General features: G+C 39.2%; 1 protein-coding gene and 1 long non-coding RNA gene across 4 annotated transcripts in view; one reads left to right on the top strand and one right to left on the bottom strand.

Annotated features, from left to right (window-relative positions):
- Positions 1-26431, top strand: part of GRM3 (glutamate metabotropic receptor 3) — a 243509-nt gene that overhangs the window by 158432 nt on the left and 58646 nt on the right. For all 3 annotated transcript variants that reach the window (XM_021063475.1, XM_021063472.1, XM_021063473.1), the window contains one exon: positions 9-864. In XM_021063475.1, the coding sequence (XP_020919134.1) occupies positions 141-864 (724 nt within the window). In that variant the 5' untranslated portion in view covers positions 9-140. The remainder of the gene's footprint in view (positions 1-8; positions 865-26431) is intronic.
- On the bottom strand, positions 717-26431 carry LOC110255492. The gene is made up of 3 exons (XR_002335878.1): positions 25559-26431; positions 5561-5663; positions 717-812 (listed from the first exon to the last, which is right to left on the bottom strand). It is a non-coding gene; the product is annotated as an uncharacterized LOC110255492 (long non-coding RNA).

The following is a 26431-nucleotide window of genomic DNA, read 5'->3' as shown; positions in this document are numbered from 1 at the left end:
TCCCCCAGGTGGCCAACCTCCTGAGGCTCTTCCAGATCCCACAGATAAGCTACGCGTCCACCAGTGCCAAACTCAGCGACAAGTCGCGCTATGATTACTTTGCCAGGACTGTGCCCCCCGACTTCTACCAGGCCAAAGCCATGGCTGAGATCTTGCGTTTCTTCAACTGGACCTACGTGTCCACCGTGGCCTCCGAGGGTGACTACGGGGAGACAGGGATCGAGGCTTTTGAGCAGGAAGCCCGCCTGCGCAACATCTGCATCGCCACCGCGGAGAAGGTGGGTCGCTCCAACATCCGCAAGTCCTATGACAGCGTGATCCGTGAGCTGCTGCAGAAGCCCAATGCGCGCGTTGTGGTCCTCTTCATGCGCAGCGATGACTCCCGCGAGCTCATCGCTGCTGCCAGTCGCGCCAACGCCTCCTTCACCTGGGTGGCCAGCGATGGCTGGGGCGCACAGGAGAGCATCATCAAGGGCAGTGAGCACGTGGCCTATGGCGCCATCACCCTGGAGCTGGCTTCTCAACCCGTCCGCCAATTTGATCGCTACTTTCAGAGCCTCAACCCCTACAACAACCACCGCAATCCCTGGTTCCGGGACTTCTGGGAGCAGAAATTCCAGTGCAGTCTCCAGAACAAGCACAATCACCGGCGCCCTTGCGACAAGCACCTGGCCATTGACAGCAGCAACTACGAACAAGAATCCAAGATCATGTTTGTGGTGAATGCAGTGTATGCCATGGCCCACGCCCTGCACAAAATGCAGCGCACCCTCTGTCCCAACACCACCAAGCTCTGCGATGCCATGAAGATCCTGGACGGAAAGAAGTTATACAAGGATTACTTGCTGAAAATTAACTTCACAGGTAAGCAAGGAACCCTTAATCGTCTTCTACATACAAAGAGTAGAATCAAAAAGGAATCAAATACCTCTACCCCCCCCCACCCCAGAGATCTTTTTTAAACTGTGAAATATTCCAAGAGGCAATATGATGGCTTTTTAACATTCTTGCATACTTTCAAGTGAATATCTTGGCCGGCACACCACCCTGTATGAAATTGAAAGGCTCAGTAGTCTGGGCTGATCTATGGTAGCTGCCTAGATGGGGGCAATGCTACATTTGCTCTTTCTTGTTATTAGCTGTAGAATATGACACAAGTGATATGGGCATTATTTAATCGTCTTAGCAGAATTTGCAACTCTCTAAGGAACGTGAACTTTCAAGCTTTCCTTCTGGCTGATTTGAGCAAAGGAGTCTCATAATTTTCACAGTGGGGGAGAGAAAAAAGTCACCCTTTTTCCAGATCCTAATTAAGGAAGGAAAAGGAAAGATACTCTGACCATGATGATTTCCAGGCATTTGAGTTTATGTCTTCTGCTGTACAGAAACATTTCTATGTCAGTGTTAAGAGTTGAGGATTTTCTTAAATTACATTACGAAGTGAAACTCTTTTTCTGCGAGCTTGAATGTAAGCAAATTGAAGACTGAAGAAAGTCATTATGATACTGACGTGAACATCCAAAAAGGTGTATTCAAAGTAGCTTTTGCTGCTTTTCTGTTTTTTTGTAAATATGGTCCAAACATTTCTAAATATAGTACTGCATTTTAATGCACTATTAATATACAAAGCATAAGATCTTTAGAGTTGCATTTTTTTTCCTAAGATTTATGTGTTATCTGTGCATCAAGGTACTGGTTCTAGGAATTTTAGCTTAATCTCAAATCACAAAATGGTGAGTAATGTCATTGAGCGTAAAAGATTTTGACACTGGTAAAAAATTGATAGAACACTGAAAACTAGCTATAATGAAAAAAAATAAAAATCATTACATAAAAAAAAGATTTTTGACACCAAAAATATTACAGTGATACAATGCTTTCATTTGTCTAAATTGCTACTAATCTCCCAAGCCACCAGGGCATCATTCTAGTCTGCACACTCTGTTTCAATTGATTGATCATCCAAGACATTTAAGTTTGTATGCTCAAATCATACTATCATTGGAGCAAGTGGCAGTTCTCATATTGTCTTTATAATCACTCAGAAGTCAAATGGCCTGAAAAATCACTGGTAGTACTTAGAGAAGACCCCGTGACAACTAGCTCCTATTTCAGAACTCTAACCCCTGAACTACTCTTGAAAAGCAGCACAAAATTTATCCGCCTGCATTTTTGCACTTCTTTTCTTCATTCTACCCTGAGAGAGCCAAAAGTAGTGGAAACAATTTATGTGAGTATTCCCTCCTATTCATCTGATGGACAGCATCTCTTACCATTAGAATGACCACTGCAAATGGGAAAGATAAAACCTTTCCTGTGCCCTATATTCCCACAGACATATTCCATATAGGAATATATGTGTGATATCACACACACACATACACACACATTCAGGATTTATTTCAAAATTCCAAAAAAATATAGATATATCTTTACTACAGATATAAGTGAACACGCTGGTATCTATAAATAGCATCTACAGTGTACTTATTCTTAAAGATGAATAAGACAAGCATCCTCCTCCCTTTTCAGACTACCTGTGGGTAATCATTTATCTTTATTCATCACAAGTACTTAATCACCACTGTCATTCTAGTTCATTCTTTTCTCCTTAGTATGCAAATATACAAATATATCCACTCATCAACAGCAAATACAAAGAAAACTCTTGGATATTCGAGAGCCCTTGTAAGGTGTTTTATGTAACCAAAATAATTTCCTTCGTTTCACTGAATCGATCTTAAATGGCAAAGAAAACTGAAGAAATAAGGCCATTTTTTTGGCCGAATACAATAACAGTATCTTCTTTTTGTCTCTCTCGTTCAATTATTGGCTTTGATTCTACAATTTAGTTTGGCTGTACAGACCTGACCACAAAGTGCAATTTTCGCCTTCTCAATTTGCTCGACATTGTTATTTATTCTCCATCTCTGAAGAGAATAGAGGGGTGAAAAATAGATTCAAATGAAAAAAAAAAAGAGGAAGAATTTAGACCAGCCACCAGGTAAATATGCAGAGCAATGAGACTTGGATAATAAAAATTCCTTAGTATGGAAGGACACTGAGATGCTAAGTTAGCTAAATAAGTACATTTTAAAAATAAGGCCAACTTAGCATTCAAAAGCAGGTTTGTTTCACGTGTTTTTGTTTTTGTTTTTTTTTCCTGAAATCCTATTTCCTGATTTTCTAACTTGAATAATGAGGCAGTGGACTAGACAGTAGTGAACGTAGCAAACTGTACACAATCTTTGCTCAGATCCAAAGGCCTCTTCCAGCCATCTGCTTGGACTCAGTGCATATACTCCACAGTTCTTCTAACTGGCACTTGTAGCCCATCCCCTTATCGCTCTAGTCCCCACAGGATGGAAGAGCACAGCCTCCTGAGAATACTCCTCAGTTCCTTGGTACATTCATACTAGTTAGTTCCAGCAATGGCCATCATGAATATTTCTTAAAGTTAACCCAGTGTGAATATTCCTTTTACAAGGGAGATTTTGCCAAACTATGTTTTGTTAAAAATTCTTCTAAACAGTGAACTCTCCTGGTGTGAGATCTGATCTGTCTGCCCCTCTAGAGGCATCTCCTGCCATACACCTGGTATTCACCCTTCCTGCCATTAAGGCTACTCGCTGTTTGCCAAGCACATCCCGCCTTTATTTTGGCCTCTGTGTGTGCCCTCTGTATATGCTATTTCCTCCACCTCAAATACCATCGCCCCATCCTCTTCTGCCCTACCTAACACCTTCACTTATTCTATCTCAATTGCTACTACTCTTGTCCAAGCCACCAACACCTCAAACCTGAATTTCTGGAATAGCCTCCTCATTGACTTTCCCATCTCTAACCCAGCCCTCATACAATAGCTAGGAATGCCCTTTTAAAATACAAATCAGAGAAAGTCACTCCATGACTCAGGGAGCATCTTAGGGAGTCCCCCCATGTCACTCACAGTCAAAGTCCTTTCAATGTCCTTGAAGGTCCTACTTGACCTGCCCTCCCCACCCTTTGCTGCTTTCTTGTCTTCACATTTACTCTCCCTCTTGCTCACTTCACTCCAGACACCCTTGTTTCCAAACTCAGGGTTTTTCCACTGCCAGTTCTCTCTGCCTGTAAAATGTCCTTTCCCCATTCCTATAGTTAATTCATCCCCTTACTTCTGTCAAGCTGGATAGCCTTCTTAAGGCTGCAGTGCTCTGCCTGCGACCCCCACTGCACATGCCCCTATTTCCCTTTAACCTGCTCTGCATTTTTGTACTCCGTGATTTTTCACCCTCTCTCATACCACTTCATTTCATATTTTCAGGTTTATTCTTTATGGTTTGATCTTTATACTTGAATATAAACTCCATGAAAGCAAGAATTATCAGTTTTTCTCACTGATGTAACCCAAGCATCATCAGCATTCAGTAAATATTTGTTGATTAAGAATAGCATTTAACACCCAAATTCATATTTCCTTCTCTATATCCATGAGCTTTTTCAAGGCAGAAAACAAATATTTCATTTCTGATCTCAAATACCCAACACATTTTCCGACACAGAGTTGGGCACTGTATCAATGTTTACTGAAGGGATGTGGAATAAGATAAATAATCAGCAGATTTATGATTATTTTTGTGAAAATTAAATGTAAATATTTTGTTCATTAACCTATCTATTTCAAGGAGTTCTCATTGTGGCTCATTTGGTTAAGAACCAGACTAGTCTCCATGAGGATGCGGGTTTGATCCCTGGCCTCGCTCAGTGGGTTAAGGATCCAGCGTTGCCATGAGCTGTGGTGTAGGTCACAGATGCAGCTCGGATCTGGCATTGCTGTGGCTGTGGCATAGACTGGAAGCTGCAGCTACAATTCAACTCCCAGCCTGGGAACTTCCGCATGCTGTGGGTGCAAAAAAAAAAAAAGAAATTCGAAAGATCTTTCTTCTTTTTATGATCCCTTTCATACTCCTGGGCCACTTTCTCAATTATTCGGAGCTAAGATGATTCATAAAACACCCAAACTTTGGAAGCTGAGCCTTAAAAACTAAACCTTTGGATATTAAAAAAAAAAGTTTTAAGGCACTTTTTATTAGTAAAATTTTTCCATCTGAAAGAGCCATGTCATACAGGATTCTAAAATAAATATTTACATGAGAATTATGCTGGTGCCATGTGACTTTCCAAAATTATTTCCAATAAGATCTCATATGGTCATCATGTAAAAGGAAAGCTCACACTACCCAAGGCAGTTAAAATCAGAGGAAACAGAAGGGGCTATTAAACATTTAAAGAAAGGCAAAGTCATTCTCATTCTGCATGCTTCTAGTACAGTACAATCTCTCTCCCTTTTTATTCTGAGACAAGTTCCAGAGAATGGAATAGACTAAAATCATAGAGTTACAAAAGGCCTTCCTCAAAGATGAACTTGCTTCTACTCCTCACTTGACAGAGGTGGAAATTCAGGATGTCAGCATGATGATCTTCACTTACTAAAGCACATAAAAGTGAACTCAACTGCCAGGGTGACGTGGTCACCAGAGTACACCCAATTCAAAAGAAAAAAGAAAGAGTTCCCACTTACTGTACACACTGTCAGAGGTGCTCCAAGACACAGCCAGCATCAAATAAGCATCCTCTTGGGAATAACACTCCTAGCATTCCTTTGTGTGATTCGAAGAGCTGGGCTAAAGTGTTTGAGAATGGAAAAGCTGAGAAATGTACACACAGGAAATTCATCCAAGATCACATCATAAATAGGTGACAGAGCAACCCATCAAGTCCTAATTTAGCCATTGATCCCACAGATAAGTTTAGACTTGATGCCAGGACCTGGAGACCCAATGGTAAACAAGGCTGATGGCACCTCTGCTCTATGGAGCTGACACCAGCAGCTGGTCACCAGAACGATGTCAAAGTAGAGAAGCAGAATGAGTGGGGCTGCAATTGTAGGGTCTTGCCCTCTAAGTTTTGTGTTCTGTTTTGGGTTTGAGTTTTGTTTGGGATTAGAAAATCGTCATGTATCTTATACCCAGGATAAACCTAAATTCACTGAACAAATCTTACTCCCAAGGTTTGAATTATAAGCAATAGGACAGTGCCTTGTTACTGCTGGATCTGGTGGTTATAATAGAGCTGAATGGTAGGACACAGCAGTGACAGGATTTTGTTCATTTGTTTGTTAGTTGCTTTTCTTTTTTCTTTCTTTTATCTGCTGGTACCAGCCAACAGTCAGACTACTGAGATCAGAGGCCTAGAGCCTCGTGAAGATGGTCTAGCTTTGTTCTGATGTTTACGATTCTCCACACCTGAAAGAGGAGCAGAGGCAGAAACTAGGAAGCCCAGCCTTACTTGCCCCATTCACCTCTGCATCTGACTCATTCAGTCATTACAGGGTTCAGTCCCCGTTGGAACTGTAATCACAGAGCATAGGCCAGGAAGGGCAGATTTTTCTGGGACACTGCATTCTAAGGAATATGTTTGAGCTGGCCCCAACCCAGCAAGGCTCTCCTCTTGAAAAGTACAGGGCCATCCAAGGCACAGTGAGGAAGCCAAAATGGTAATGGCCACATCTTTAGATGAATGGGCTTTGAAGTTCCTGAAAGAACCAACTGCTCTTGATCTTGCTTCCTCCCCTGGAACATTTGTAGTTCCCACAAAAGCACAGAAACTTGTTCCAGCTCTGCTGATCAAAAGCATTTGCAAAATGTAAAGATAAATATCCTGTACTTTTTTCCCCCCTTTTCTCTCTGGTCAGCTTCCTGGGGTCACAAGAATAAGATCTAAACCCCAAAGGACGCCACTAATGTGGTTACTTATTTGTTTATGCATCATGCATCTGTGCTTTGGTATTCTAGAAGCTTGAGAAATAATTCTCATTTTCAGGTTACACAATGGAGAACAGGAGCCTCTAGACAACCTAATTTTCCTCTTTGACCGGAGCTTTCTGCTACTGCTTCTTGCTATTATTATGATACAGTTATTACTATCACTATTATTATTATTTCATAATCCTTAATTTCTGTAGATCCATTTGAAGAGCCACCATGCCTACAAAGCAGAAAGATGTTATCTTCCCCAACAAAGTAGAAAGAAATACTTTCCCACCATGCGAATCAGAAAATATTATAATAAATACGCTATTTCCTTTTTGTTTCCAGATTTCTGGACACTATGGTATATTTATAAGAACATCACCAGTAAAGCTGTCTGGAGACTGAAGGAAATATTCAGAGCACTTTTTAAAAATATATAACCAACATATTGTTCAAAAATAAGTTTAGCCTACCTTCCTGACCTTTGGGACACCAGATATTATCCCGCAATAACCTAGTTTTCTTTTTTTTGTTTGTTATTATTATTTTTTAACAGTTATTTCCCCAAAACAATTTTTTTCTACTGTACAGCATGGTTACCCAGTTACTCATACATGTGCACATTCTATTTTCTCACATTATCATGCTCCATCATAAGTGACTGGGCATAGTTCCCAGTGCTACACAGCAGGATCTCATTGCTAATCCATTCCAAAGGCAATAGTTTGTATGTATTAACCCCAAGCTCCCCAACCACCCCACTCCATCCCCCTCCCCCTTGGCAACCACAAGTCTATTCTCCAAGTCCATGATTTTCTTTTCTGTGGAAAGGTTCATTTGTGCCTTATATTAGATTCCAGATATAAGTGATACCATATGGTATTTGTCTTTCTCTTTCTGACTTACCTCACTCAGTATGAGAGTCTCTAGTTCCATCCATGTTGCTGCAAATGGCATTATGTCATTCTTTTTTATGGCTGAGTAGTATTCCATTGTGCATACATACCACTTCTTTCTAATCCAACTGTCTGTCAATGGACATCTGGGTTGTTTCCATGTCTTGGCTATTGTGAATAGTGCTGCAATGAACATGCGGGTGCATGTGTCTTTTTTAAGGGAACTTTTGTCCAGATACATGCCCAAGAGTAGGGTTGCTGGGTCAAATGGTAGTTGTATGTATAGATTTCTAAGATACCTCCGTACAGATCTCCATAGTGGTTGTACCAGCTTACATTTCCACCTACAGTGCTGGAGGGTTCCCTTTTCTCCACAACCCCTCCAGCATTTGTTATTTGTGGACTTATTAATGATGGCCATTCTGACTGGTGTGAGGTGGTATCTCATTGTAGTTTGATTTGCATTTCTCTAGTTATCAAGGATGTTGAGCATTTTTTCATGTGCTTGTTGGCCATCTGTACATCTTCCTTGGAAAAATGTCTATTGAGGTCTTTTTCCCATTTTTCCATTGGGTTGTTGGCTTTTTTGCTGTTGAACTCTAGAAGTTGCTTGTATATTCTAGAGATTAAGCCCTTGTCAGTTGCATCATTTGAAACTAATTTCTCCCATTCTGTAAGTTGTCTTTTTGGGGTTTTTGTTTGTTTGTTTGTTTCCTTTGCTGTGCAAAAGCTTGTCAGTTTGATTAGGTCCCATTGGTTTATTTTTGCTCTTATTTCTGTTGCTTTGGGAGAGTGACCTGACAAAATATTCATGAGGTTGATGTCAGAGAATGTTTTGCCTGTGTTCTCTTCCAGGAGTTTGATGGTGTCTTGTCTTATATTTAAGTCTTTAAGCCATTTTGAGTTTATTTCTGTGCATGGTGTAAGGGTGTGTTCTAGTTTCATTGATTTGCATGCAGCCAGCCAGGTTTCCCAGCAATGCTTGCTGAAAAGATTGTCTTTTTCCCATTTTATGTTCTTGCCTCCTTTGTCAAAGATTAATTGACCATAGGTGTCAGGGTTTATTTCTGGGTTCCCTATTGTGTTCCATTTGTCTGTATGTCTGTTTTGGTACCAGAACCACAGTGTCTTGATGACTGTGGCTTTGTAATATTGCCTGAAGTCTGGGAGAGTTATGCCTCCTGCTTGGTTTTTGTGCCTCAGAATTGCCTTGGCAATTCTGGGTCTTTTGTTGTTCCATATAAATTTTTGGATTGTTTGTTCTAGTTCTGTAAAATATCATGGGTAATTTGATAGGGATTGCATTGAATCTGTAGATTGCTTTGGATAGTATAGACATTTTTACAATATTAATTTTTCCCAGGAGCATGGAATATCTTTCCATTTCTTTACATCTTCTTTAATTTCCTTGATTAATGTTTTATAGTTCTCAGCATATAAGTCCTTTACCTCCTTAGTCAGGTGTATTCCGAGGTATTTGATTTTGGGGGGTGCAATTTTAAAAGGTACGTATTTTGTATTCTTTTTCTAATATTTCATTGGTAGTATCAGTGTTATCTGAATGTTAATCTTATATCCTGCTACTTTGCTAAATTTGTTGATCAGTTCAATTAGTTTTTGGGCTGAGTCCTTAGGGTTTTCTATATATAGTATCATGTCATCTGCATACAGTGACAGTTTTACCTCTTCTCTTCCTATTTGGATGTCTTTTATTTCTTTTGTTTGTCTGATTGCTGTGGCTAGGACTTCCAGTACTACATAGAATTCAGTACTCGTGAGAGTGGACATCCTTGTCTTGTTCCAGATTTTAATGGAAAGGCTTTCAGCTTTTCTCCATTGAGTATTATATTTGCTGTGGGTTTGTCATAAATGGCTTTGATTATGTTAAGGTATGTTCCCTCATAGCCGCTTTGGTAAGAGTTTTTATCATAAATGGATGTTGGACTTTGTCAAAAGCGTTCTCTGCATCTATTGAGATGATCACATGGTTTTTGACTTTTCTTTTGTTAATATAGTGTATAACATTGATTGATTTGCATATGTTGGACCATCCTTGTGCACCTGGGATGAACCCCACCTGGTCATGGTGTATGATCTTTTTTATGTGTTGTTGGATTCGGATGGCTAAGATTTTGAGAATTTTTGCATCTATATTCATCAAAGATATTGGCCTATAGTTTTCTTTTTTGGTGGTATCTTCGTATGGTTTTGGAATTAAGGTGATGGTGGCATCATAGAATGTCTTTGGGAGTGTTTCTTCTTCTTCAACCTTTTCAAAAAGTTTAAGGAGGATGGGTATAAGTTCCTCTTTGTATGTTTGGTAAAATTCACCTGTGAAGCCATCTGGTCCTGGACTTTTATTTGCAAGAAGTGTTTTTATGACATATTCAATTTCATTTCTAGTGATTGGTCTTTCCAGTTGATCTATTTCTTTTTTTTTTTTTTTTTTTTGGCTTTTTGGCTTTTTTGGCTTTTTGGCTTTTTGGCTTTTTTGGCTTTTTGGTTTTTTGCTATTTCTTTGGGCCGCTCCCGCGGCATGTGGAGGTTCCCCGACTAGGGGTCTAATTGGAGCTGTAGCCGCCAGCCTATGCCAGAGCCACAGCAACGCTGGATCCGAGCCACGTCTGCAACCTACACCAGAGCTCACGGCAACACCGGATCCCTAACCCACTGAGCAAGGGCAGGGACCAAACCCGCAACCTCATGGTTCCTAGTCAGATTCGTTAACCTCTGCGCCACGACAGGAACTCCGATCTATTTCTTCTTGATTCAGTTTTGGCAGGCTGTAAGTCTCTAGAAAGCTGTCCATTTCTTCTAAGTTGTCAAATTTGTTGGCATACAATTGTTCATAGTATTCTCTCATGATTTTTTTGTATTTCTGTAGTATTGGTTGTGACTACTCCTTTTGCATTTTTTATTTTGTTTATTTGGGTTTTTTCTATCCTCTTCTTGGTGAGTATAGCCAGAGGTTCGTCAATTATGTTTACCTTTTCAAAGAACAAGCTCTTGGTTTTATTGATTTCTTCAATTGTTTTTTTAATCTCTATTTTATTGATTTCCTCTTTGATCTTTATGATTTCATTTCTTCTGCTGACTTTAGATTTTGTTTGTTCTTCTTTTTCTAATTCATTTAGGTGTTGGGTTAAGTTGTCAATTTGAGATTTTTCTTCTTTTTTGCGGAAGGCCTATATTGCTATGAATTTCCCTCTGAGCACTGCTTTTGCAGCATCCCATAGATTTTGAGCAGATGTGTCTTCATTATAATTTGTCTCAAGGTATTTTTTGATTTCCTTCTTGATTTCCCATTGGTTTTTTTTAGTAGCATGTTGTTTAGTCTCCATGTAGTAACTTTTTTTCTCATTTATTTTCCTGTCATTGATTTCTAGTTTCATGCTATTGTGGTCAGAGAAAATACTTGAAATAATTTCTATATTCTTAAATTTGTTGAGGTTAGCTTTGTGCCCCAGTATGTGATCAATTTTTGAGAATGTTCCATGTGCACTTGAGAATGTATATCCTGATTTTTTTGGATGTAATGTCCTGAAAATATCAATTAAGTCTAACTTTTCTATTGTGTCCTTTAGGATTTCTGTTGCCTTATTGATTTTCTGTCTAGAGGATGTGACCATTGTTGTGACCAGGGTGCTAAATCTCCTACTATGACTGTATTCCTATCGATTTCTCATTTTATGTCTGTTAGTATTTGTTGTAGGTATCTGGGTGCTCCTATATTAGGGGCATATATATTGACGATTGTAATAGCCTCTTCTTGAACGGATGCTTTAACCGTTAAATAGTGTCCTTCTTTGTCTTTCTTTATGGCCTTTGTTTTAAAGTCTATTTTGTCTGATACGAGTATTGCAACTCCTGCTTTCCTGTCTTGTCCATTGGCATGAAATATCTTTTCCCATCCCCTCACTTTTTTTTTCCTATCTTTTTAGGGCTGCACCTGCGGCATATGGAGGTTCCCAGGCTAGGGGTCGAATCACAGCTATAGATGCTGGCCTACACCACAGCCACAGCCATGTCAGATCTGAGCTGCATCTGTGACCTACATCACAGTTCACAGCAATGCTGGATCCTTAAACTGTTGAGCAAGGCCAGGGATTGAACCACAACCTCTTGATTCCTAGTCGGATTTGTTAAACACTGAGCAACAACAGGAACTCCCCCATCCCCTCACTTTCAATCTATATGTGTCCTTTGCTCTAAGGTAAGTTTCTTGTAGGCAGCAGATGGAAGGTGTTTGCTTTTTTATCCAATCTGCCACTCTGTGTCTTTTGATTGGAGCATTTAGTCCGTTGACATTTAAGGTGACTGTTGATAGATACATATTTATTGCCATTTTAAACCTTGTTTTCCAGTTGATTCTGTTTCTCTTTTCTTTTTTGGGTTGGATGGTTTCCATTTATTTTATGCTTGAGTACTTTTCTTTTCCAGTTTTTGTAAATGTAATGTTTGGTTTTGATTTGTGGTTGCCCTGTTTTTTAAGCACATTTTTAAGCAGTCATATAGGCTCAGACAGATCGTTAAAATTAAAAAAAAAAAAATCTATGTTTTCTTACTTTCCTTCCCCACATTGTATGATTTTGATGTCTTTTTTTTAAAAAAAAAAAAAAAACACCTTCATGTTTAGATCTGTATGCTGGTTTATTTAAGCGATTGCTTTCCAATTCTGATTTCCTCCATCCTAATTCTTCTTTTTCTCTTTTTTCTCTCTTTTTTTAATTTAGAGAAGCCCTTTCAGTATTTCTTTTAGAATTGGTTTAGTATTGCTGTAGTCTTTTAGCTTTTGTTTGTTGGAGAAATTCTTTATTTTCCCTTCTAATTTAAATGATATTCTTGCTGGATAGAGTATTCTAGGTTGCAAATTTTTTTTCTTTCAGCATTTTAAATATATCTTACCTCTCCCTTCTGGCCTGTAGTGTTTCTGTAGAGAAATCAGCTGATAGCCTTATGGGGGGTTCCCTTATAATTAATGCTTTGCTTTTCTCTTGCTGCCTTTAGAATCCTCTCTTTAACTTTTGCTATTTTTATTATAATATGTCTTGGTGTGGGCCTGTTTGGGTTCAGCTTTTTTGGGTCCCTCTGTGCTTGCTGTATCTTGCTATCAGTATGCTTTAGATTTGGATAGTTTTCAGCCATAATTTTTTCAAATATATTTTCAATCCAATTTTCTTCTTCTTTTCCTTCTGGAATTCCTATTATGAGTAGATTGGCCTGCTTTATATTATCCCATAGGTCCCTTATATTGCTTTCATGTTTTTTCATTTCGTTTTCTGTCTGCTGTCCTGATTGGATGATTTCCATTATTTTATCTTCCACGTCACTAATTCGTTCCTCTGCCTTATTCGTTCTGTTATTTATTGCCTTAAGCTCAGTTTGTACCCCTGAAAATGAATTTTCTAGTTTTTCTTGGCTCCTCCTTATGTTTTCTAATTCCATTCTAAAGGAATCTGCATTACTGTTCATATCCTCTCTTAATTCCTTCAGTATTTTTAATACCTCGCTTTTGAACTCAATGTCTGTCAGACCGCAGAGGTCTGCTTCATCGTTGTCTGCTTTAGGTGAATTCTCCTGTTCCTTTAACTGGAAATGGTTTCTGTGCTTCTTCATCTTGCTTGTGTTTTTCTTTTTCTATGAGTTCAGGGAAGCTAAATTGTAGTCTTATAAGGCTACTTCTTCGCAAGAATACCCCTTTGTATTTTTTGGGGGGTTACTGTTTATTTTTGGTGTGGGAGTTTGAATATTTGCTGTCTCTTTGGTGTGAGCAGGCTGTTGTTCCCAGAATGCTCAGTGTGTTTTCAGGGAGAAGTAGGCAATGGGTAGGGCCAGCAGTCAGTGCCTAGTCACTGGGCTCTCAATAGCAGCAAGGACCTGCAGGAAGGTGGCACAGGCTACTCCTAGTTGCAGGGCCCTGGGAAGTGGTAATAAGCTCTAGACAGATCTTCAATGTCACCAGAGCATTTGGCAGTAGCAGCAGCAGGGTTCATGAGTTCCCAGGGGAGTGAGAGCAACAACAGCTTGTGTTTGATTACAGTGCCCTCCTCTGAGGTGCCTGGAACCGCAGGTGGTACCTGTTCAGGGACCCCTATTGGGATCAGGCCATGACCATCTCTAGAGTCAGTGATAACTGTGGTGGTTTGCCCCCACCACCTGTAGACCATACATGAAGAAACCTGCCTCACTTAGCCCACATATGGGGTATTGTAAAGGGTGCTCCTAGTTGCAGGATCCTGGGAAGTGACAGAGATCAGGCATGTGGGTACTGCCCGGAACTTTTGGCAGTGGCAGCAGCAGCACAGGTGTGTTCCCAGGGGTGCAAGAGCACAGACGTTATTCGGTTACAATGCCCTCCTCTGTGGTGCCCTTTAGGTGAATGGGGCTGCAAGTTATTTTTGCTCAGATATCTCCAAAGGCAGTGGGCCATGCCCACCTCTGGAATCAGGGATAACTGCAGCGATTTGCCCCTGCCACCTGCAGACCACTCAAGAAGCATCCTGTCCCACTTAGCCCACACAGGAGGTGCTGCACCAGTTGCTCCTAGTTGTAGGGTCTTGGGAAGGGACAGTGAACAAGTGTCTGGGGGTCACCCAGAGCATTTGGTAGTGGCAGCTGCAGGGTGGATGTGTTCCCAGGGGAGTGAGAGCAACAGTGTATGGTGTTTGGTTGCAACGCCCTCTTATTTTCTTTTTTGGCAACCCCTGAGGTAACTAGGGTCACTGGTGGAGCCCACTCACAGGGCTCCAGTGGTGGCAAGCCACACCTCCCTCTGGCATCTGAGACAACCACCGCAGTCTGTCCCTGCCACCTGCAGATCATGCAGGAGGTACCACATCGCACTTAGCCCCCTTATGCCCTTAGCCCACACAATAGGTGCTTGGCTACCAGTAGCCTGCACAAGAAGCACCTAACCTGTAGCCTCTGCAGAGGCTCCCCACTCTCTAAGCCTGAGGCCATGTGCAGGCTCCAGTGCAGGGAGTTTCCTATGGCGGCCCGCCACCCCTCCTCTTTTCCCCTCCCCAACAATGGGACTTTGCCTCTCCTGTGGGTCCAGACCTTGTCCCTTGTTCCCTCTGCTGTGGTGTTCCTCTCCTTAGCCTGTTGTGCACTGCTCCTTAGCCCCTCATGCCATCCTCAGTTCTCTCCCTGGGACTGACCTCCAGAGCCTGAGTCTCAGTGCCCAGCCCCCACCCGAGTGTCTCAGGCTGTGGTGTCCAGGCTGGTAGTTCAGATGATCTGTGTGGCTCTCACTCTTCTTTGCTGTTCTTGGTCCAGCTGCTGCGCTTTTCCCAGTGACTTTGAGGTCCTGCTGACTGAGCTGATCTTTTGTCAGTTAGGTGGCTTCCCAGGAGGTAGGTTCCTTTTCTCCTTCGTGGCTCCCTCTCGGGGATGCTAGTCCTGTCCTGCTTCCTTTTCTCTCTCTTTTTTCTTTTATTCTGCCCAGTTATGTCAAGTTTCTTGCCCTTTATGGAGGTTTAAGTTCGTCTGCCAGAATTCAGTTGATGTTCTCTGCGAGTAGTTTTACATGTAGATGTGTTTTTTTGATGTGTTGTGTGAGAAGGTGTGTGCGACCTCTTACTCCTCCACCATCTTGCTCCGCCTCCCTAGTTTTCTAAAGGTTTCTAATCTCTGAAATATTGTCACAGTTGAGTTGAAAACACATTTTTGCACTTCCATGCACATTTGTGCTACTACTCATCTTCAACAGAACATGAGAAACCCAGGAAAGCCAACATAGAGAAAGGAAATATTTTCAGTGGGTTCACAAAAAAATTGCTGACCAGAGCAGCTTAGATAATAGAAGGCTATTCTCTAAAGAATTTTAAAAGATCATCTTTTAATGGAGCATAAGATTATGAGAAGTCCTCCAGAGCTGGGTTCAGGAAACCTTCCTAGGAACCTGGCAAAATTTTCATATTGACCAAGCTGTGAGCACAGCTTCTGAAGCTTAAGGAAGCTGATGGTATATCCTCAGAAGCAGGCACTGAGAGGATGGGTAAGGAACTCAATGATTAGCCCCTATTCTGACCTCCCTCTTACTCTAAACATTTAGCAAGTAAGTACCCACAGTATCTTTAATCAGTATATGTGACATCACCAGGAAAGATTATATAATCAACCTTCACATTTTTCCCCCAAACACCTAACATTGTACCTGAAGTAATATAGGCAATCCAGTTGAGTCTGTTTTATTCCAGAACTATGATAGTGAAAGAATTCATTTCACTGTCAAAGGTAAATTAGAATTTGATAAGGTAGCAGAGTCCCAGAAGTTATAGCACAAAATAACATTTCAGAATATTCATATATTTAATTCCATCAAAAACTATAAACAATTTTACTAGCACAGAGTTGACCATCTATTAAAGTTGCAAAATAACATCCCAAATACAAATTTATGTTATATAGAAACTAAGCCACTGACCAAAGTTTGATTAGATGTTCTAAGATAGGCCATTAATATTTTCCTTTATTAATTTTTTTAAAAATTCTCTATCTTATTAAAATATAATTGACATGTAACATTATGTACTTGTAAAGTGCACAATGCTTAATTTGATATACTTATATACTGCAAAATGATCACCACCATAGCCTTAGCTAACACCTCCATCCCATCATAATTACCATTACCTCTTTGTGGGGAAAACACTTATGAACTATTCTATTTGTTTGCAACTTTCAAGTATATAATACAGTATTACTGGCTATAATCACCATGCTGTACAGTAGGTCTCCCAAATGTATTCACCTTATAACTAGAAGTTTGTGCTCTCTGACAAACATCTCCCCATTTCCACACCACTCAGCCCCTGGCAACCACCATTCTAGTCTGAATTTGGCTTTTTAAAATTCTACGTATAAGTGATATTAGACAGTATTTGTCATTCTCTGACTTATTTCACTTAGCCTATGTCCTCAGGCTGTGTCTGTGTTTTCGTTAACCAGCAGAATTTTCTCTATCCCACAGCTGAAAAATATTTCTATAAATATGTATATTTTTCAATCACCTTTTAAAGTCAGTTCACCTACTGATGGACATTTAGGTTGTTTCCATATCTTAGCTGTTGTGAATAATGATTCAGTAAACATGAGAGTATAGGTATTTTTAATAACCTGTTTTCATTTCCTTCAGATTTATGCCCAGAAATGTGGTTGCTGACCTTATGGTAGTTCTATTTTTAATTTTTTGAGGAACCTCCATACTGTTTTCCATAATGGCTGCACAACTTTACTTTCCCATCAGCAATGTACAAGGGTTCTCTTTTCTCTACATCCTCCCCAATATTTATCACTTTCTTTTTAATAACAACCCATTCTAACAGGTACAAGTTGATGCCTCACTGTGGGTTTTATTTCCATTTCCCTGATGGTGATTTTGAACACATTTTCATGTACCTGTTGGCCATGTGTATATCTTCTTTGGAAAATGTTCAGGACTCTGCTCATTTTTTTAATTTATAATTACTTTTATAGACTTTTGGTTTACTCATTTTTTAATAACAGTGTTTGTGCTACTGAGTTGTATGAGTTCTTTACATATATTTTAGAAATAAATCCCTTATCATACAGATGGTTTGCAGTTATTTTCCCTCAGGCCATTGGCTGCCTTTTCATTTTGTTGATAGCTTTCCTTGCTGTGCTTTTTAGTTTGACGTAGTCTGGCTTTTGTTTTTTTGTTGTTGTTGTTGTTTTGTTTGTTTGCTTGCTTTTTTGCTTTTTTTGCTTTTGTTGTCTTTGCTGTTAACAAATCACTGCCAAGACCAATGTCAAGATTACATGCTATACTTTCTTCTAGGAGTTTTACAGTACTAGGTCTTATGTTCAAGTATTTAGTACATTTTGAGTTGATTTTTGTGACTAATGTAAGATGAGTACAGTTTCATTCTTTTGCATGTACTGTTGTGTTTTCCCAGTTCTATTTATTAAAGACACTACCCTTTCCCCCAGTGTACATTCTTGGCTCCTTAGTCATAAGTTAACAGACCAAATATGCATTGGGTTTTTTCTGGGTTCTGTTGATCTACCTGTTTGTTCTGATGACAGTACTACCATTTTGATTAATATAGCTTTGTACTATAGTATGAAATGCCTCATGCTTTGCTCCTCTTTCTCAAAAGTGCTTTGGCTATTCACTGTCACTTGTGATTCCATACAAATGTTAAAGGTTTTTTTTCCTATTTCTATGAAAAATGCTATTATAATTTTGATAGAGATCACATGGAATCTGTAGATCACTTTGGGTAGGAGGGACATTTCCACAATGTTAATTCATCTAACCCATGAGCATAGATTATCTACTTGTGTCTTTTCCACTTTTTTTCATCAATATCTTATAGTTTTTAGTGTACAGATCCTTCACCTCCTTGGTTAAATTTACTCCTAAGTATTATATTCTTTTTAATATTATTTTAAATGGGATTTTTTTTTAAATTTCTCTTTCGTAGAGGTCGATGTTAGTGTATAGAAATGCAAGTGATCAAATGATATGCCCAACAAGGGCTTAATTTCAAAAATATACAAACAACTCACACAACTCAATAACAGAAATACAAACCACCCAATCAAAAAATGGGCAGAATACCTAAGACATTTTTCCAAAGAAGACATACAGATGGCCAATAAGCACATGAAAAGATGCTCATCATTACTAATTATTAGAGAAATGTAATCAAAACTACAATAAGCCACTACTTCACATCAGTTAGAATGACCATCATCAAAAAGTTTACAAATAGGGACTTCCTGTTGTGGCTCAGAGATTACAAACCTGACTAATATCCATGAGGACACAGGTTTGATCCCTGGCCTTGCTTAGTGGTTGACTGATCCAGCCTTGCTGTGAGTTGTGCTGTAGGTCACAGATGCAGCTTGGATCCCTCATTGCTGTGGCTGTGCTGTGGCCGGCAGCTGCAGTGTTGATTCAACCCCTAGCTTGGGAACCTTCATATGCCACAGGTGCAGCCCTAAAAAAAAAAAAAAAAAAAAGTGTTTACAAATAATAAATATTGGCAAGGACCTAGAGAAAAGGGAACCCTCTTGCACTGTTTGTAGGAATGTAAATTGGTGCAGCGCTATGGAAAACAGTATAGAGATTCCTCAGAAAAACTAAAAATAGAGTTGCCAAATGATCCAGTAGTCTCACTCCCAGACATACACCCATACAAAACTATAGTTTGAAAGGTACATTCACCCTTAAGTCATAGAAGCACTATTTACAATAGCCAAGACATAGATACAATCTAAATATCCATCAACAGATGAATGAATAAAGAAGACATGATATATATATACAGAATGGAATATTATTTAGCAATGAAAAGAATGAAACCATGCCATTTGCAGCAACATGGATGGACTTGGAGATTATCACACTAAGTGAAAAAGGTCAGAAAGAGAAAGATAAATACCATATGATATAACTTACATGTGGAATCTACAATATGGCACAAATAAACCTATATACAAAACAGAAACAGACTCAGATACATAGAGAATAGACTCGTGGTTGCCAAGCGGAAAGAGGTAGGGGAGGAAAGGATTGGGAGTTTGGGATTAGTAGATGCAAACTAGTGTATATAGGATGGATAAACAACAAGGTCCTACTGTCTGGCGCTGGGAACTATATTCAATATCCTAATATGATAGGGCATGATAATGTGATAAAAAAGAATGTATACATGTGTGTAACTGGGTCACCATGCTATACAGTAGAAAAAAAAATAATGTATTGGGAAAATAAAAAATAAATAATTTTTAAAAAGAAAAAAAATATCCTGATAAACCGTAATGGAAAAGAATATGAAAAAAAGAATATACTTATTTATGGATTTTCATTTGTTGGGAGGTCTTTATTACTGATTCAGTCTCCTTACAAATAACAGTTCTGCTCAGGTTTTCTGTTTCTTTATGGCTTACTCATCTCAACAGGTTTTATGTTTTTAGGAATGTATCAGTTTCTTCTACATTGTTCAGTTTGTTTGCATGTAACTGTTCATGGTAGTTTTAAGATCCTTTGTGTGGTACCGGTTGTAATGTCTCCTCTTTAAATTCTAATTTTATTCATTTATAGCAAGTAGTTAGGCCCCTTCTATGGAGAAACTGGTGTTGAGCCTTTTTTGCCTGATCCCTCTGTACTTAGCCCCTGAGTAGAACTGCAACAAGCACTCCCACCCATTAATAACTGCTTCTTTGCTTACTATAGTCTCATGGGTCTTATGGACACAAATGCTGCTGACCCTTCAGAGCTCAGTGCATTGAGGCTCCTGTTTCAGGTAGGGAATCTTAAAAATTGGGGCTCTGGATGGTCTAAACACTTTGCCCTTTAGGGAGAAGCAGAGAGGTGCAGGTACCCTTCTGTCTATATTATGTCTTGCTGGGGGTGGGTTTAAAGGTGAGAGTGTATTTCATCCTTTCCTACCTGTTTCGAGGTGGGTACTTTCTTTTTCACCTGGTGTATAGTAGTCACTCAGTTGGATTCTGGAGGGAATTGCATTATGTGTAGCTGTTCATTCATACTGTCCATGGGAGAAGGGGAGTTTAGGAGCTTTCTATGTTGCCATCTTTTAAAGGTAACCCTCCAGTTTCATTTTTATGAAGACTGAGGGGTATGGTATGATTCCTTTATTAATGGCTCTCTTCAATTGGCCATGAATATTAACCTGCCACTTGTCCATCCATTCATTCTTCCTAGAAAATAAGCAGGAAATCAACAAAAGCTTTTAAGAGATAGTAGGAAAACTTAAAATTAATTCAATGTATTACTTTAATTAGACAGACAATTCAGAAAAGATTGCTACTTCTGTCCTAGTTGTAGAATGAGGTCATCATATACAGAACCCAAGTGAAAAAGAATAGTTTAAGAGCCATTAGTCTAAGTTTCTTAGAATTTTTTTTTTTTTTTTTTGAGGCAAGATGGCATGTTCTGTCCCTGCAATAAGCCAGTTAGCTAGCTACAGGTCTCACAGTTTACCAAAGCAAACTTCTTGTATAACTTATTCTTCATGGTAAAGTATAGACAGAATTGCAAATACCATCTGTCGTAAAACTGGTTATGAATCTAGCCCTAACTGTTATAAACCTAATGCTACTGGAGAAAATATTTCTTAAATACATAGGGGATTAGTGGACAATGGTGACATATCCACATAGAGAAGACAACACATCATGATGTAATTGATAATATAATTTGGAAACTTTTCTGAGTATCTTTGGTCTTCAGGGTGAATTGGTGTCAGGTACTGCAAATGATGAAAAAATGAGTCAATAAGGCCTTTCTGCCCTCAGGTAGCTTCATAACTAGTAAAGGAAGTAAGAGAACATAACTTACACTATATAGCATTTCATTTTGGGCATCCTAAGAGGGAGGGATAGGTAGAATAGTGTATAGGTACAAAGGAGAAATCAACAGTGAACAGGAGTTCCAAAAAGGCTTCCTAAAAGATGTAACACTGGATATGACTAAGATTTCATTAGAAGTAGAGAGGGAGATTTTCCAGGGGAAGCAGTCATTCCAAACAGGCATGATAATAATTTCTCAAATATGTCATTTCTGTTCAACTTGCTTTAAATCCAGAGCTCTTGTGGAAACTAAAATTAAACAGTAAAGTATTGATCTGATTTTTTTAGATTAAATCTGAAATGTGCCTTTTAAGTCCCTTCTTCTAAAGAGTGTATAAATTTCCCCCAGATCACCATGTTTGTGATCACTGAACTATTATCTTCACCCTGAACTTCAGCTAAAACCAGTCAAGCTCTAATCTAAAGAAGGGATAAAAAGAAAAAGAAACCAGAATTTATTGATTCCTACCAGCCTGACAATAGCCATTTTATGTTTCTTTCAATACTTCTCACAAAAATCTTGTCCACTAAGTAGCTATTATTGCCCCTATTTTAAAGATTTAAATGCGAATGAAAGGAGTTAGATGACTTTCTCAAATTTGCAAAGCTAAGTGGCCTCCAAAACCAACCTAAGGCTATTTTCTAATCACATGCTATTTTCCACTATTGCTTCTTAAAGAGAAAAAAATTAAATTTGTGCTAGAAAAAGAGTTCAGCTCCATTGTCACTTAGCTCTGCTTACTGTGTGCAGTTGCAGTAATAATAAACAATTGCTCTGAAATGTTCATTATCCAAAAAGGAATTTGTTAACTCTTTCATTAATTGCTATAATGGTGTCTTCAATAAAGAATGACTCTTAGCAGAGGCCTCTGATTATGCACTTCACTCCTTCCTTTGAGAGCATCAAATTGCACTAAGTCAATATTTGCAATATCATACTGTTATTTCTAAGAATCAATAGTAAATTGCAAAAAAAGTAATCAGGCTATATGTTATATGACTTAAGTGCTTTTTAAGACTGCATTTTTCTTCCCTGTCACCCCACATTATCACTCTAATTATAAACCTTCATACTTAATTAAAAGTAAATTGATAATAGGAAAAGGGGGAAAATACTGAGTCTCAAACTCTTTCAGATTTTCCAGCCAAGACCATAATAATTGTGTGGATTTGTTTGTTTGATGTAGTTGAATGTTTTTCTTGTTGTGTCTTATTGTTGGGTAGTGGTGGTTGTTTTGTAGTACACATCACAAATCAGATTTTCTTCCTAAAAATTTTCAAAATATCACTGGTACTTTCATAAATTGGAACTTTTTATTTTTAAGAATTGTCAATCACAAAGATAGAAAATTTGTTTATAAGCTCTCCGGTCACCAGTAATCACATGGTAGCACTATACCAGCTTCTTGGGGTATTTAAAAAAAAAAATCTTCTCACTCTGAAATATTATAATCTAATAAAATATTAACCTTTGATTATCTCAATTTTAACAAAAGTAGAAAACAGAAAATTTATCATGTCTCAGTGATCAAAAATCAAGAATTGGGATAGTACAGATATTCATATATTATTCCTTTGTATTAGGAACTCCGTGTCAACTCCAGAAATATTTAAAAAAAAAAAAAAGTATACAAAAAACTTTTGTAAAAGGAAAGCAAGAGTGCCAGCTTTCAGAGATAGGTTCCTTTACTGCTTCAGCCTACCTAAATTCTATGAGTTTTTCATTTGTTTTTTGTTTTTTGTTTTCTGTTTTTCGTGGGGTTTTTTGTCTTTTTAGGACCGAACCCAAGGCATATGGAGGTTCCCAGGCTAGGGGTTGAAATGGAGCTGTAGCCACAGGCCTACACCACAGCTCACAGAAACACCAGATCCTTAACCCACTGAGTGAGGCCAGGGATTGAACCTGCGTCCTTATGGATACTAGTCAGATTCGTTTCCATTGAGCCACTATGGGAACCCCTTTATGAGTTTATCTTTATGGATTAACCCCTCCTCCATTTAATTCCTCCCTTTTCAGTGCAGAAATTTATTAAGTTCTTTTTCTGTCTTTTGTCTTGAAAGGGTCTTTTGCTGCTGAATTAATCCAGGAGATAAACAATGTAAAAATAATGATAATAAAGGAAAGGAAAGCATACTTTTATTTTTCTTTGGAACATTATATCATAGTTTTATTTAAAATGTAGCAATATTTAGGATTCTGACAGATACTTTTAGAAGTGAAGGAAGATAATACATTTGACAACAGAAGTAAGAAAACAAGAGGCTGATAGCCCAGCTCTCCACTCCTTTTTGCTGCCCAACACAGTTTAAATGTAGTCATCCAAACTACTAGATCACAGAGTGAATGAATTAATACAAGTCCAGAGTCTGCAGGCTCATCCCTTTTTTCTGTATCACAAGCCACAGTAATGGCAAGAAGTTGTGTTTCTTGTCCCTCATGTTTGATGGCACATCCCAAAAGCTCACTCAGTCAGGAAGCTAAAATGAAGACTCTGCCCCAAATTCAGAATCTTGAAATCCTAATAATAGTTGGTAAGATACTGTCATTTAACACTATCATCTTTAAAACACTTTTAAACACACTATAACTAGATCCTAAGAACCAGGTTGAGTAGTTATCATCATTTATCATTTTATAGGTGAGCAAATGGAGGACAAGAGGAGTGAAGTCATTCACCCAAGGTCCAAGGATTAGAATTCATGTCCTTTGATCACTAATCAGCGACATGTCCCCTTGACTTCCAAGGAAACTGGCAGTATCATAAAGCAGAAAAAATATGACTGGAGGCAAAACCAGCCTGGTTATGCTTATTGTTGGAGAATCTGAAAAGCTCATTAGCCCTAATCAGATCAAGAAACACTAACTCCCGCCAAGTTCATATTCATTCTAGATGTACCACTGCATGGTTCTATGGCTTGAGGCAAATCCCATAGTCCCACTCCAGGGCTCATCTGTTAATACTTTAGAAACACTACAGATATGTTAAATGCCAAATAGAATGAGCAGATATGGTATTTCTATCCTTGACCTTTCATATGACTAAGGTGTTCCTGTTTCAGAGAGGATTAAATGTTAGGGCTGTAGTTAAAGAGGATGGTGATCCATATCCCACTCACACTGAAAGAAGTGGAATTAGAAGTGGACTTCGGAGTGCCGTTGTGGCGCAGTGGTTAACAAATCCAACTAGGAACCATGAGGTTTCGGGTTCAATCCCTGGCCTTGCTCAGTGAGTTAAGGATCCAGCGTTGCTTTGAGCCATGGTGTAGGTCACATACACAGCTCGGATCCCGAGTTGCTGTGGCTCTGGCGTAGGCCGGCAGCTACAGCTCCGATTAGACCCCTAGCCTGAGAACCTCCATACACCGCGGGTGTGGCCCTTAAAAGGATAAAAGACCAAAAAAAAAAAAAGAAAAAAAAGAAATGGACTTCAAGAGTTCCTTTTGTGATTCAGTGGGTTAAGAACCTGAACCTGAAAGTGTTTGTGAGGATGTGGGTTAAGTCCCTGGCCTCACTCAGTGGGTTGAGGACCCCACATTGCCACAGGCTACAGTATAGGCTGTTGTTGTTGCAGAGGCTAACAGCTGCAGCTCCAATTTGGCCTCTAGCCCAAGAAGTTCCATATGCCACCAGTGTGGCTATAAAAAGGAAAAAGAAAAAAGAAAAAAAGAAGAAGTGGACCTCAGAAAACCTGGGCAATTTCATGTAGTCATTCAATATATATCACTGACCTTCTCGACATCAGTCCCAGTTCTAGGACCTAGGAAATAAGCCATGAAACCTAACAAAAGCCCTGACCTTGTATAGCCTATGTTCCATAAAGAAGCTAGCAAATATATAGCATGGAAAAAAATAAATCAAGGACACTATGGTGTCCCAGGCATGGAGGGTGGGGAGGAAGAGGAGTTACTGTTTTATCTAAGGGGGACAGGGGAAATTTCACACACAAACAGAGACCTGGAAGCAAAGGAGAGGGCCATGTGACACAGCAGGGAGAGGATTCCCAGAGGGAGAATGACAAAGCCCAAGGGGAGACCCTGCTCAAGGTGTTCCAGAGAAAGCAAAAAAGCCAGTGCGGCTAGATGGAGGTAGCAGAGAAGAGACAGAGGAGGTGAGATCAGGGTGGTGGTGGGGTCCAGATTCTGGAGAACCTTTTAAGACTTTGGGCTTTTACTCTGGACTTAGATGAGAAGCCATCGGGAGGCTCTGAGAGAGAAGTGACAGGAACTGTAGAAAAGATTTAGAAGAGGACACATTTGTAAATTATAGTTGCCCATCAGGAAAGCTAATAAAGAAACCAAAAGAGGCCTGTCGAAGTTGACATCCTAATACATATCTTCTATAAATTCTGAAGATTCTAAGACATTTTAATTTCACAAGAGTAAACCTTTTGTTCAAATCTCTGAGGCACCCAGCTGGAACCAGAATTGATTCTGTTGTACATGACCAACAAAGCACAGATGAATTTGCTTTTCATGTTAAGTTGTGATTTTTATACTCCAGACTCAGAGCTGGACAAAAGGACTTACCCAATCAAAATGTGTTTCTACAGAAGTTTGTATATTCTTCATCCAGACTTCCCACCATATGACTGTTGAGCATATCTATAAAAAGAGAAGAATAATCACAGAGTGTTGTTTGCTTGGCTCTGAATGTTGCACTGATAATAGGATATTCTTTCCTCTGTAAAGCTGTCTTTCCCACAGCACAAAGCCCCTACTCTACATGTGTGATTTCAGGTTTTCTGCAAGTTGCTCTGGCCTCTTGTACTTCCTGTGCACAATAGTGATAGTAAAGTGACCTACTTCTGTCCCAATAATATTCATTATCTGTGATAGGACCATCATAAAATGACGGGCCTCATTGATCAAAGTATTAAGTCATTTCTGCTACAATTATTGAAGCATCTTTCTTATGTCAGACACTGGAAAGGGGACAAAGATGTGATTACTCCCTGTGAACAACCACTAATCAGCTGGGAGAGGCTAGCATATATTTTGGAACCTAATGTGAGTCAGGCTGCATCAAGGGCTATAAGTATTCAGACAATAGAATCACCTGTTTGGTACTTCACATTTTAAAAGCATATTTGTACCTACAGTATTTCATTTGATTTTTATACCATTTACAGACAAACTGTGCTTAGTAAACACAGTTGAAGGTAATGCAAGTTGCAACCAGGGATCGAGAAAAGGGCAGAAGCAGCTCAAGAAAGGCCTCTCCAGAGAAACTTGAAGGATATGTCATTTTAAAATTGGGTGAATATTTGCACAAGTTTAATATGCAAGACACTTAAAAAAATCCCCAAATAGGAATTTCTGTTGTGGCTCAGTGGTAATGAGCCTGAATAGGATCCATGAGGACATAGGTTCAATCCCTGGCCTTGCTCAGTGGGTTAAAGA

The sequence above is a fragment of the Sus scrofa genome, chromosome 9 (genome assembly GCF_000003025.6).
Source record: "Sus scrofa isolate TJ Tabasco breed Duroc chromosome 9, Sscrofa11.1, whole genome shotgun sequence".
Taxonomy (NCBI): domain Eukaryota; kingdom Metazoa; phylum Chordata; class Mammalia; order Artiodactyla; family Suidae; genus Sus; species Sus scrofa.
The sequence above is the reverse complement of the archived record's forward strand: the minus strand, read 5'-3'. Positions and strand labels throughout refer to the sequence as shown.